General features: G+C 49.5%; 1 protein-coding gene across 1 annotated transcript in view; it reads left to right on the forward strand.

The window, feature by feature from the left end:
* Positions 1–14095, forward strand: part of trpm6 (transient receptor potential cation channel, subfamily M, member 6) — a 239866-nt gene that overhangs the window by 127906 nt on the left and 97865 nt on the right. Inside the window, exon 29 of the mRNA XM_086010032.1 lies at positions 10379–10476. Within this exon, the coding sequence (XP_085866158.1) occupies positions 10379–10476 (98 nt within the window). The remainder of the gene's footprint in view (positions 1–10378; positions 10477–14095) is intronic.

The raw sequence follows: 14095 nt of genomic DNA on the forward strand, positions 1-14095 counted from the left end.
CGGTATTGGCGGCGGTAGCCGTTAGCGCTGCGCCGGCACCGATGATGTCATCGGTGTGCGCAGTGCCCCGGTTCCGCCCCGAAACCGCGCCGATCCCCATATTTAGTTGCGGCCGCCTCCTCCGAAGCGGCCGCAAACAGCGACCAGAAAATGGGGCCGTCCTGCTGCCTTAGTGGGGCGCTTTAAAGCGGAAGGTGCGGCCGGCCGCTTTTGCGGCAGCAGCCTGCCCGCACCTCCTTCCCCGGCCTCCTCCACCCCCCCCCCCGCGGCATTGCCGGCTGCTTTCCGCGAGCCCGGCACTTCTCCGTGGTGCCGGGCTCATTTGCCGGCACTATCCAGCGGCGATCTCCCCATTGCAGGCAGCTCCCCCTTAAGAGAAGGAGGAGGCCTGCAGTACCGCAGCCTGCCGCTGTGCAGCGCCTGGCGCAGCGGCGCCAAGAGCGCTGATATTCAGTGTCAGCGCACCAAGCGGAGGCGGGCACACCCTGGTATAGCGCCCGCTTCCGAATTGGGGCGCTAACAATGAATATCTGACGATCGCTATAGGCTTCCCGCCCAGCGCTAACTTTTGGGCGCTAGGCAGCTGGCGGGGCCATAGTGAATTTCTAGGCCAGTGAGTTGTGGTAAATGGTTGTTTTTCAGACTGGAGAATTCTAAATATCCGATGACACCAAACTTGGGGGTGTGGCAAACAGTGAGGATGATACCAATCGACTGCAACAGGACATAGAAAGGCTAGCAGAATGGGCAGACAAGTGGCAGATGGAATTTAATGCAGAGAAGTGTGAGGTGATGCATTTTGGCAGAAGGAACAGGGAGAGGCAATATACACTTAATGGCACAGTTTTAAAGAGTGTGCAGGGACAGAGGGACATATTGAGAGAGTGTTTAGCAAAGCATATGGGATTTTGGGTTTCATAAATAGAGGTATTGAGTACAAAAGTAGAGAATTTATGCTGAATCTTTATAAAGCGCTGGTTAGGCCACAACTGGAGTATTGCATCCAGTTCTGGTCACCACACTTTAGGAAGGATGTGAAGGCCCTTGAGAGGGTGCCGAGTTGATTTACCCGAATGGTTCCGGGGATGGGGGATCTTAGCTACAAGGACAGGTTGGAGAAGCTGGATTTGTTTTCATTAGAGCAAAGGAGGTTTTGGGTTCATTTGATAGGTTTGGATACGCTAGACGGGGAAAGGCTGTTCCCACTAATTGATGGTAGAAGGACTAGGGGACACAGATTTAAGGTATTGGGCAAGAGGTACAGGGGGGATGTGAGGAAAAGCTTTTTTACGCAGCGAGTACTGAGGACCTGGAACTCGCTGCCGACGGAAGTGGTGGAAGCGGAGACACTCAATGTTTTCAAGGGGAGATTGGATAGACACTTGAGGGAAATAAACTTGCAGGACTATGGGGTTAGAGCGGGGGAATGGGACTGACTCGATTGCTCTACAGAGAGCTGGCACGGACTCGATGGGCCGAATGGCCTCCTTCTGTGCCGTTATGACTCTATGGGCTCGATTTTAACTCAGGTGCGGGGTCTTGTCGGGTTATCTGAATTTCGTGTTTCCCACACGAATCTAAATGGATGTGAGAGATTGATGCAATTTTAAGTCAATTGGCCAATTGATTTCCAACGTGTGGGAAGCCTTTGCAAAGGGGTTTTTCATGACTGAAAGTCCTCTCCGATGATGTCATCATTGCTGCTGCATTTAAGGCCCACAGCAAGCCTTGCTTCTTCTGCAGGCTTCCAAGCTTCCTCCATTTGGTGTCAGAGGGACCTGCAGGAAAGATGACAAGCGGGAGGGCAAGAGCAGCTCCTCGCTTTGATGAGGCGGCACTGCAGGCATTGGTGGATGGGGCTAGGGCCAACAGGAAGGTCCTGTTCCCTTCATCAGGGAGGAAGAGGCCTCCCACTCAGACCAGGACCTCAAAGGTTGTAATCTCTGGATTACTCCCGGTGCCACGTGCTAGTGAGTATAGGAATAGGAGGATAGAGCAGATGAATGCGTGGCTAAAGAGTTGGTGCAGGAGGGAGGGCTTTAGTTTCCTGGGTCACTGGGTCTGCTTCTGGGGAAGGTGGGACTTGTACAAGTCGGAGGGGTTGCACCTGAACCAGAACGGGACAAATATCCTTGCGGGGAGGTTTACTAGCACTGTTGGGGGGGGTTTAAACTAACTTGGCAGGGGGATGGGCTACAGAGTGGAGCTATAATAGGGGGTGATGTACAGCCAAATATAGAGGAAAAAACAAGTCAGCTTGGAAGGCAGAGCAAATATGTAACGGCACAAGGGAGTAGGGCAAGGCTGGATGGCATTTATTTTAATGCAAGGAGTCTTGCGAATAAGGTGGATGAACTGAAGGTGTTGATGAACACATGGGAGTATGATATTGTTGCTATCACGGAGACATGGTTGAGGGAGGGGCAAGACTGGCAGCTCAATATTCCGGGGTATAGAATCTTCAGGCGAGACGGGGGGGTAAAAGAGGTGGGGTGTCGCAATATTAATTAAGGAGTCAATTACTGCTGTAAGGAGGGATGATATATTAACAGGTTCCTCTAATGAGGCAATATGGGTAGAACTTAAAAACAAAAAGGGGGCAAGCACTTTGCTGGGAGTGTACTATAGGCCCCCAAACAGTCAGGGGGAGATAGAGGAACAGATATGTAGGCAAATCTCAGAGAAATGTGCAAATAATAGGGTAATAATAGTGGGGGATTTCAACTTCCCCAATATTAACTGGGATAGTCAGAGTGTGAAAGGCTTAGAGGGTGCAGAATTCTTAAAGTGCATCCAGGAGAGCTTTTTGAGCCAGCATGTAGAAAGTCCTACAAGAGAGGGGGCGGTACTGGACCTAATTCTAGGGAATGTGGCCGGGCAAGTGGTAGAAGTGTTAGTAGGTGAGCACTTTGGTGACAGTGACCATAATTCGGTGAGATTTAAGGTAGTCATGGAAAAGGACAGAGATGGACCGGAAATAAAGGTTCTAAATTGGGGGAAGGCCGATTTTAATATGATAAGGCAGGATCTGGCCAAAGTGCACTGGGATCAGCTACTTGTAGGAAAATCCACATCGGAGCAATGGGAGTCTTTCAGAAAGGAAATTGAGAGAGTACAATGGCAACATGTTCCCGTAAAGGTCAAGGGTGGGACCAACAAGCCCAGGGAACCTTGGATGTCAAGGGATATACGAGAATGGATTAGGAAAAAAAGTGGGGCTTTTGGCAGATACAAAGGACTAAAGACAGAGGAAGCCCTAGAGGAGTATAAAAAGTGCAGGGGGATACTTAAACAAGAAATTAGGAGAGCGAGGAGAGGCCATGAAATAATACTGGCGAGCAAAATAAAGGAAAATCCTAAGGTGTTTTATAATATATTAAGGGCAAGAGGATAACCAGGGAAAGAGTAGGGCCCATTAGGGACCAAAGTGGCAATCTGTGTGTGGAGCCAGAAGATGTAGGTGGGGTTTTAAATGAATTTTTTGCATCTGTGTTCACTATGGAGAAGGACGATGTAGACATAGAAATTGGGCAGGGGGACTGTGATATACTTGAACATATTAGCATCGAGAGGGAGGAGGTACTAGCGTTTTCAGCAGGCTTAAAAGTAGATAAATCCCCAGGCCCGGACGTGATGTATCCCAGGCTGCTGTGTGAGGCAAAGGAGGAGATTGCAGGGGCTCTGACACAAATTTTCAGAACCTCTCTGGCCACAGGGGATGTGCCAGAGGACTGGAGAACAGCTAACGTAGTACCATTATTCAAGAAGGGTAGTAGGGATAAACCAGGGAATTACAGGCCAGTGAGCCTAACATCAGTGGTAGGGAAATTATTGGAAAAAATTCTGAGGGACAGTATTAGTCTCCACTTGGAGAGGCAAGGATTAATCAGGGATAGTCAGCATGGCTTTGTCAAGGGAAAATCATGTCTGACCAATTTGATTGAATTTTTCGAGGGGGTGACTAGGTGTGTGGATGAGGGTAGTGCAGTGGATGTGGTTTACATGGATTTTAGTAAGGCTTTTGATAAAGTCCTGCATAGGAGACTGGTCAAGAAGGTAAGAGCCCATGGGATCCAGGGTGCCTTGGCACATTGGATACAAAACTGGCTTAGTGGCAGAAGGCAGAGGGTGATGATCGAAGGTTGTTTTTGTGACTGGAAGCCTGTGTCCAGTGGGGTACCGCAGGGATCGGTACTGGGTCCCTTGCTGTTTGTGGTCTACATTAATGATTTGGATGTGAATGTAAAAGGTATGATCAGTAAGTTCGCAGATGACACAAAAATTGGTGGGGTGGTAAATAGCGAGGAGGGTAGCCTCAGTCTGCAGGACGATATAGATGGGTTGGTCAGGTGAGCGGAACAGTGGCAAATGGAATTTAACCCTGAAAAGTGTGAGGTGATGCATTTTGGAGGGACTAACAAGGCAAGGGAATACACAGTGAATGGTAAGACCCTAGGAAAGACAGAGGATCAGAGGGACCTTGATGTGCATGTACATAGATCCCTGAAGGCAGCAGAACAGGTGGATAAGATGGTTAAAAAGGCATAAGGGATACTTGCCTTCATTAGCTGAGGCATAGAATATAAGAGCAGGGAGGTTGTGATGGAGCTGTACAAAACGCTGGTTAGGCCACAGCTGGAACACTGTGTGCAGTTCTGGTCGCCACACTATAGGAAGGATGTGATTGCTTTGGAGAGGGTGCAGAGGAGATTCACCAGGATGTTACCTGGGCTGGAGCACTTCAGCTATGAAGAAAGACTGGACAGGCTGGGGTTGTTTTCCTTGGAGCAGAGAAGGCTGAGGGGGGACCTGATTGAGCTGTACAAAATTATGAGAGGCATAGATAGGGTAGATAGAAAGTAACTTTTTCCCTTAGTAGAGGGGTCAATAACAAGGGGGCATAGATTCAAGGTAAGGGGCAGGAGGTTTAGAGGGGATTTGAGGAAGAACTTTTTCACCCAGAGGGTGGTTGGAATCTGGAACTCACTGCCTGAAAGGGTGGTAGAGGCAGGAACCCTCACAACATTCAAGAAGCATTTGGATGAGCACTTGAAATGCCATAGCATACAAGGCTACGGACCAAATGCTGGAAAATGGGATTAGATTAGACAGGGCTTGATGGCCGGCGCGGACGCAATGGGCCGAAGGGCCTCTTTCTGTGCTGTATAACTCTATGACTATGACTCTATGACCAAGGCTGTGTGGATGCAGGTGGCTGAGGAGGTCAACTCCTTGGGAGTCACCCGCAGAACCTGGATACAGTGCAGGAAAAGATTTCATGACCTTCAGCGTACTGGAAAAGTGAGTATGAATTTCCCATCACCCTCAATCTGATCCCCATTGCCTTTCCTCACCAGCACTCAGCTTTAGCAATCTCTTCCTCCACATCCCACTTGACACTGACGTCCATGCACCCTTACCCATTCCCTCTCTCTCTATGCTCACATTCACATAACTCTTCCACCATGCAGCTCTCACACTCCCTATCACTCTAATGCTTTTAACACAACTGACAACACACAGGGAGGGCCCTTGGTCTTGCAACCTCACTGCTTCTTTGTCTTGTTCTAAGTATCTATGCTATGCAATCTCTACACTCACTCCTTCATTTTCACTCAACCTCCACTTGTCTCCCTCATTGCAGGAAAAGAGAGCTCACAACAAGAGAGAGCGAGCCAGGACAGGAGGAGGGCCACCCTCAATAGCTCACCTGACCCCCTGGGAGGAGGCCGCCCTGGAAATCATCGGCATTGAGGATGATTCGCGCATGGGGGATGGACAGACGGGTGCAACACAGCAAGCTGGTGACAGAAAAGTTTCCCATCTCTCTCTTTGACATTACATGAGTCGCTGATAATGATTATGAAGCTGAAACAGATGGACTTATGAGCATCTGCAAAAAGCTATGTGCATGTAGCCTTTGCATCACATCTCTGACTCTTTCCTTTACTCCCCCACAGGACCATCAGAAGCATCCATCCCCCCTAGTCAGGAAGAAGAGGCTGAGCAGCCAGACTCCTCAGAGGAAGCTGCAACCTCTGAGGGCACAGCGTCAGCAGAATTCAGCGCACCCAGCACCAGCGCAGACACTCACACCTCGGTGGGACCTTTGGGACGTAGAGTAGTGTTGTCATCTGGTGTATCACAGCTCACAAGTGAGCATCAGCAGATTGTGGAGACAGGGACAGCAGTGGAGAGTCCTTGTCAGAGGGCGCAGGACCCTGTCAGCTCGGCTCAGCAGCATGTCGACCCTCTGCCTCTGGGTCCATCCATAAGATCAGAGGTGATGGAACTCCAGGCACAGATGCAGGTGTCTCTGGCAGGTTTTGTCTCTAGGGTTGCTGCGAGTGTGGAGCGAATGGAGGAGTCCATAGCGAACATGACCAGAGCCTTTGTGGAGTCATTGGCGCATGAATGCATCAACATGGAAAGGATGGCTACCTTCGTGGAAACGATTGCTACCTCCTTGGTAAGGCTGGCTACTGTACAGGAGAGGATGGCTACGGTAGAGGAGAAGAGGGCTACGGCCATGGAGGAGCTTAGTCACCAGGGTATGGAAAACATGGTCATTGTTCAGAATAGAATGGCATCTCTTGAGGAGCGATGGGCATCTATTGAGCAGAGAAACCAAACCTTCATGGAAGTCCTTCTGAGTAGGACTGCCATTGCAGATACGGGTCCCCATGGCCCCTCTGATGTGCAGCAAAGTGCTCTCCAGCCACTTGCAGGCGCGGAGGGGGAGCTGACCCATGAGAGGGAGGTTGGTGGCAGACCTCAAGGAAGTGGGGGTTCCTCTCCAAGCGCTCACACTTCCATGCCACTGCAGAGCCCTCGGTCAGAGCCCCACCGGAGCCCACACCCAAGTGAGATAGACGTCTCAACCCCTGCACAGCTGCAGCAGCAGCAGACTGTTGACGAGCCCTCACAGGCTCACCACCCCAGAGGACGCCCGCCAAAGGTGTCGAGACAGGAGCATCAGGAAAGTGAGCAAGGGGCCTCCACATCTGCTGAAGCCACAGGGGAACCACTACGTAGGAGCACGCGTAAGAGGAAGATAAAGCACAAGTAGTCACAAGGGTAGTCACTTGGGTGAAATTTGATGTATTGTTAGAAAAAGCCATCAGATTAATAATGTTAATAAAAAATCTGATGGCTACTGCTGTAGTTGTGGAGTGTGTCATTTCGTGAATGGGACTTTCACATTGAGGGCTTAGGATTACTTGCAATTGTCAGTATGCTGGTCAAAAAGCTATGAATCCGCACGGTCTTGGCCATTGTCGATGCTCAGGTAGGAAGCTGCGAGGCAAAAGTGTTTGATCGACTAGGCTAAGCAAATCTGGCCAGGATGAATGCGTTCCTTGCATCCCGGACAGCAATGTTCTTGCGTAATGCTGCTGCTGGTTGATGGGCCTCTGCAGGATGTTCGTTTTCGCCCTCCTCCTCCTCCTACTCCTCCTCCTCCTCATCTGAGGAGGATATGTGAAGAGCCACTTGGTCCTCAGGAATTTGCAAGCCACGACGCTGTGCCATGTTGTGAAGTGCACAGCAAACCATGACGATTCTGGAGACCCTGGCTGCTGAGTACTGCAGGGCTCCACCTGATCTATCCAGGCATCTGAAGCGCATCTTCAGCAAACCGATGGCTTGTTCGATAATGGATCTGGTGGAAATGTGGCTGGAGTTGTAGCGCTCCTCAGTTTCGTTGGATGGCCTCCTCAATGGCGTCATCAGCCACGTCCTCGGGGGATAGCCCTTGTCTCCAAGTAGCCATCCGTTAAGTTGGTCTGGTGGACTGAATAGCAGAGGCACACTAGACTGGTTCAGTATGAAGGAGTCATGGCAACTGCCAGGGTACTTGGCACAAACATGCAAAATCTCCTTGTGGTCACACACCAGCTGAACGTTGAGGGAGTGGAAGCCCTTGCAGTTGACAAAAATACCTGGATTGCGATGGGGTGCCCTAAGGGCCACATGTGTGCAGTCAATGACGCCCTGCACCCTTGGAAAGCCTGCCAGATGAGCTAATCCAACCGCTCGCGCCGTGACACTTGCTCGATCCTTGGTGAAATGGATGTGATTGTGCGCGAGGGCAAAGAGGGCATCGGTTACCTGCGTGAAGCAAGTGTGTGCGGCCGTCTGGGAGATGCCACTGATGTCTGCTGCTGATCCCTGGAATGAGCCTGAGGCAAAAAAGTTGAGTGCGGTGGTGACATCGACGGCCACTGGTAATGCTTGTCCACCTGGTCTTCTGGCCAGCAGGTCTTGCTGTAGCATTGCGTAGATGTCACTCACTACCTCTCGCGAAAGTCAGTCGGAGCTGCCTTTGGCACTGCTGCTCAGACATAGAATCATAGAGTTTTACAGCACAGAAAGAGGCCCTTCGGCCCATCGTGTCTGCGCCGTCCATCAATCCCTGTTGAGATGGTTGACCCTGCATCTTTAGACCCTGTTTGGGGGGTATCTCCTGCGCTGACGGGCTTCCAGGCGCTGGCCCCTTCTGGCCTGTGCAGCCTCAGGTGGGTGAGCAGGAGCCTGGCACTCCTGCTGCTGCTGCTGTTGCTGGTGCTGCTGTTGTTCCTGGTTCTGCTGGTGCCGCGGCTGGTGCTCGAGTCCCTTTAATGCCCAAATGGGAAGGAAATAAATGGCTCCCATGGTTCTGGTATATGCCTCTGTTGAGGAAGTGCTGAGTGAAGGTGGCGAGAGGAGTTTCCCAGGAGGCCACACTGGAGATGGGTGTGAGGCTCCAACCTTCCACAGGTGTGGTTAAGCCTTGTAAAAGTTGCCCCAGACCTGAGACCACTAAGTCCTGCCACCTGCAAATGATGGCTGATCAAATCTCCTCTTTAATGGTTGACCTGCAGTTGATAGTTAGCAATCCAATAGTGCTCCCTCCAGGTTTCACATTCGTGATTCCCACCAGGCGTGTTTTACGTGGGAAAAGGGTCAAAGTTGCAAGGGCCTGTTAAAATAGGATTAGAGAGGCCATTTAGTGGTAATTAAGGGCCTTAAAGACCAGTCCTGCCTGTTGGATGCGGGACAGAGTCGGGACCATCAGACACACCTGAGTTAAAATTGCTCGGAGTCGGGAACCAGACCGGGGGGGGGGGTCCCGCCCGCCAGTGTTCACGATTTTAACCCCCTGCACGCCTCCAAGCCCGACTCCACGGCTCAATGAAAATCAAGCCCTATAACTCTACTCTGTTATCTGTCCGTTAACTAATCCTCAATTCATGCTAGTATGGCTTGATCGGGTGGATGCGGTGAGGATGTTTCCACTGATGGGTGAGACTAGAACTAGGGGGCATAATCTTAGAATAAGGGGCTGCCCTTTCAAAACTGAGATGAGGAGAAACTTCTTCACTCAGAGGGCAGTGAATCTATGGAATTTGCTACCTCAGAGAGCTGTGGAAGCTGCGACATTAAATAAATTTAAAACGGAGCTAGACAGTTTCCTAGCTGATAAGGGAATTAGGGGTTACGGGGAGAGGGCAGGGAAGTGGACGTGAGTCTAAGTTCGGATCAGCCATGATCCTATTGAATGGCGGAGCAGGCCCGAGGGGCCGTATGGCCTACTCCTGCTCCTACTTCTTATGTTCTTATTACCCCCAATCCCATGAGCCCTAATTTTGTTTAATAACCTCTTGTGTGGCATCTTATCGAATGCCTTCTGAAAATCCAAATACACCACATCCACTGGTTCCCCCTTATCTATTCTGCTAGTTACAACCTCAAAATACTCTAACAGATTCGTCAAACATGATTTCCCTTACATAAATCCGTGTTGACTCTGCCCAATCCTATTATTATTTTCTAAGTGCCCTGTTACCATGTCCTTAATAATAGATTCTAGCATTTTCGCTACAACTGATGTCAGGCTAACTGGTCTGTAGTTCCCCATTTTCTCGCTCCCTCCTTTCTTAAATAGTTGGGTTACATTTGCTACCTTCCAATCCGCTGGAACCGTTCTAGAATCTATGGAATTTTGGAAATTGACAACCAATGCGTCCACTATCTCTATAGCCACCTCTTTTAAAACCCTAGGATGTAGGCCATCAGGTCCAGGGGATTTATCTGCTTTCAGTCCCATTAATTTCTCCAGTACTATTTTTTTACTAATACTAATTTCTTTCAGGGTTGGTGGGGTTGATATGGATTATTAACCTCAATTATGGCCAAAACCACATTCTTTTATCCCCTTTCACTGATCTTCTACTATACAAATAACATTTTAATGGCGATAAGCTTGATTGTTTCTTGCTAAGGCTTTAGCTTCTGAATCATATGCCACAAATTTTTGCTCCAGGAAAAAGAAAAGTAGGTCGTTATATATGGAGGTGTACAACACTAAAAGTCTTGCCCCTGTGCTTTGTTTCAGCAGGTTATGAGGCAGTCAGTTCTTCAAACCAAAAAGTTCATGATCAAGATGCCAACACAATATCGAAGTCGTACAGTGATGTTTTGAGGACATCATTTGAGGTGATGTATTGTTGTGCATATTTCAGTGAACATCACACCGTGTGACTTAATGTGGACAAAGTAGAATAGTAGCTTTTCTTCACACAATTGGGTTAGAATTAGTTTTATTTGCATAAAAAATAGCAGTACACAAAAATCCTCTTAGAAGTGCATACTTCATCTATATATGCTAATATTATGTACAGCAGGTATCAAACACTTTGGAGAAAATAAAGTGTTGGATTTTGTTTGCTTCTTAACGTGAATAACCCAGAAGGAAAAGGAAAGGAATGTTCATTTTACAGCACTGGACTGGAAAACTGTGGCCCAGATTTTGCGGTCAGTGGTAACGGAACAGCGCTCGCCGTTCACCTTGCTGACAGCTGCCCACAAAGTTTTCTTGGGCTTTTGAGCGAGACGTCCTCTAACCTGGCATCTGATCCAGCCCTCTACAGGGGATCTGTGGCATCTATGACAAGAAACAGTAAGGCACTTCAACCAATCAGATTGAAGAATCCGCAGTGAGCCACGCTGAGTCTAAACCAGGAAGTATAAAGCTGGAATTATAAATGAGTTTAAAACCATGTACAGTGCGAAATAAAGGCAGATGGCATTAAGTGAGAGAGCGATAAAAGGGACAAACAGAAAAAGTAAAAAATAATATTTTTTATTTTTTAAATCCCCAAGACTCAAGGCTAGAAATTAGGCTCCATATGACCCGAAACTTCGGCGCTACAGGTGCCATTTTGTGCTGAAAATGATGTCTGTGCCACACGCACACACTTCTGGTGCGGGCCGCGCTGGGCGCCATCTTGGTGAGGGTGGGTGGGCGGGCCCTAGGAGCATGCACCGGAGTATGTGTTGTGTCTCCTTGTGTTCTTATTACTATGTAATACAGACACTTTTAACTCATTTTAGTTTACGACTTTTACTCAGTTGTATTCTTGCTTTTATGATGTTACTGCCGCGTGGTGTGGAGTGATACAAGATGTCCGACCTTGCACTGTGCACTGCCTTTCACAGTGTGCCACATAGCAATATAAATACACTAACCAAAGTAGTTCCATATAACGATGTAACAAGTAGTTCCATTTAACGATGTAATAATATAACAATGTAACATCCCTCTTTCTCAAAAAACTAAAACATGAAATTTAATTTAATTAAAAAAATATATTATATCTAAACTATTATTATCAAATACAAAGAATCGTGAGTTTTCTTTTCTTATTCACGATATCGCTCAGGTGGTTGGATGTTGTCCCACCATCTTGTGGATTTGGTGGTGAACACTCCTCTCTACGGTGTTTTGGTGTGTTCCACTCTTGTTGTTGTTGCTGTCACACTTGGAGTTGGAGTGTGCATGCTCGTGGTTGTTTGATTTGTGGCGCTTGTTTCTGGCATCGTACTGCTTGTGGTAGCTGGTGGTGTCAATGTTGCTGATGTTGTCTGCTGCTTAACCAGTTCAGGTGAAGGTCTGATGTGGAGTCAGTTCCGTCTGTATTGGTTACCAGGTTCGGTCTCTACGAAGTAAGATCTTGGAGTATCAGCTTTTCCAATGACCTTGGCTGGATTCCAGGTTTTCAACACTGGGTCTTGCACATGCACTGATTGCCCATTCAGCAATTCTGGTAGCATCTTTGCATGTTTGTCATAATGTTTGCTTCCTATGACTTGTGCTTCTGCCAGCTTCTGTCTGAAGTCCTCCTGGTCCTGGGGAGGATGTATTTTTGCTGGTAGGGTAGTCTTAAACTTCCTCCCATTCAGCAATTCCGCAGGTGATTTCATGTCTGCTTTCAGTGGTGTTGATCTGAGTGATAGGAGGGCAAGGTCTTGGTCTTCCCCCATCTCCCTGCTTTTGATGAGAGTTCTCTTGACAGTCTGGATCTGTCTTTCGATGAACCCGTTGTGGTAAACCACTGTTATACCTGCCTGTGTGGGTGTTTGTATTCCACTGTGTACATGTCTGTACATGCCTCGGCTGACTCCTTCCACGAGTCCAGGTATAAAGGTGACTGCTCCACAGTCCCTCTGTATTCTGGACTGGTCGACCGCTCGAGGCACACCTTCATTCTCTTGTTAATAAAAGCCTGTTAGTTACTCGCTTAACCTCAGTCTTTTGAGTAATTAATAGCGCATCAATTTTATTAACAAGATTTTTTTATAATGGAGAAGATCCTCACACCAGCATGCCTGGACTTAGACCATCGGGAGGCGGACGCATCCACCAAGTTTGCTCACTGGCTTAGGTGCTTTGAAAGATTCCTGATCGCCTCCGCTGCAACGGTCAAATCGGATGAGGACAAACTGGATGTCCTGACCTCCAAAGTGAACCACCGAGTGTACTCGGTCATCCAGGACGCGACCTCGTACACGGCTGCTCTCAAGCTGCTCAAGGACCAGTACACGCGCCCAGTGAAGGAGGTGTACGCCAGGCACCTCCTGGGGAGTCGTAAACAACAACCTGGGGAATCGACCGAGGAATACCTTCAGGCACTGTCTGTGCTTGGCCGGGCCTGTGGTTGTAAGGATGTAAAGGCCGCCATGTACACAGAGGAACTTATCCGGGACGCTTTTGTAGCGGGCCACAGGTCCAATTACACCCGACAGCGACTGTTGGAGCAGAGTGATCTCGACCTCAACAAGGCCTCTGAACTCGCACTATCATTGGACGCAGCCTACCGGGGCATGGATGCCTACTCCTCTGCACCGTGGACGCCGCGGGGAACGACAGCCTGGGACACGGTAGGACCGTCTCATAGCGCCGTGCCACCCCAGCCACATCCCAGCAACGGCCCAACTACCGCAGCAGTGTCCCAAAGCCAGCAATGCTACTTCTGTGGCCAGGCCAAACACCCCAGAGCGCGCTGCCCAGCGAAAAATGCGATCTGCTCGGGCTGCGGGAAGAAGGGACACTACGCCAGCGTCTGCAGGGCCAAAGCCACCCCGAACCCCAGCAGCGCCGCGTGTGGGCCGTGTGGGCCGCCATCTTGGGCCTCCCCAGCCATGTGCGAACCACTGGAATTGCCCGCCGCGCACCAGGTGCAACCTCTCCACACTCAGAGTTACCCCCCCCCCCCACTGTTTGCTAACCTCACCCCCGACTGTAAGCCCATCGCCACAAAGAGCAGGCGATACAGTGCCGGGGACAGGGTTTTCATTAAAACCGAAGTGGAGCGGCTCCTGAAGGAGGGGATTATTGAGGGCAGCACCAGCCCCTGGCGAGCCCAGGTTGTGGTCGTTAAGACCGGCGAGAAACAGCGCCTGGTCATCGACTACAGCCAGACAATAAATCGCTACACCCTGCTGGATGCTTACCCACTCCCCCGCATAGCTGATATGGTCAACCAGATCGCGCAGTACCGCGTCTTCTCAACCATTGACCTGAAATCAGCGTACCACCAGCTCCCTATCCGCCCTGAGGACCGCCAGTATACTGCCTTTGAGGCAAACGGCCACCTCTATCACTTCCTTAGGGTTCCCTTTGGCGTCACCAACGGGGTCTCCGTCTTCCAAAGGGAGATGGACCAGATGGTCGATCAAAATGCGTTGCAGGCCACTTTCCCATATCTGGACAATGTGACCATCTGCGGCCATGACTTGCAGGACCATGACGCAAACCTCGGAAAATTCCTCTGCA

Source organism: Somniosus microcephalus, chromosome 1 (assembly GCF_052327205.1).
Source record: "Somniosus microcephalus isolate GS21.2 chromosome 1, FLI_Smic_1.0, whole genome shotgun sequence".
Taxonomy (NCBI): domain Eukaryota; kingdom Metazoa; phylum Chordata; class Chondrichthyes; order Squaliformes; family Somniosidae; genus Somniosus; species Somniosus microcephalus.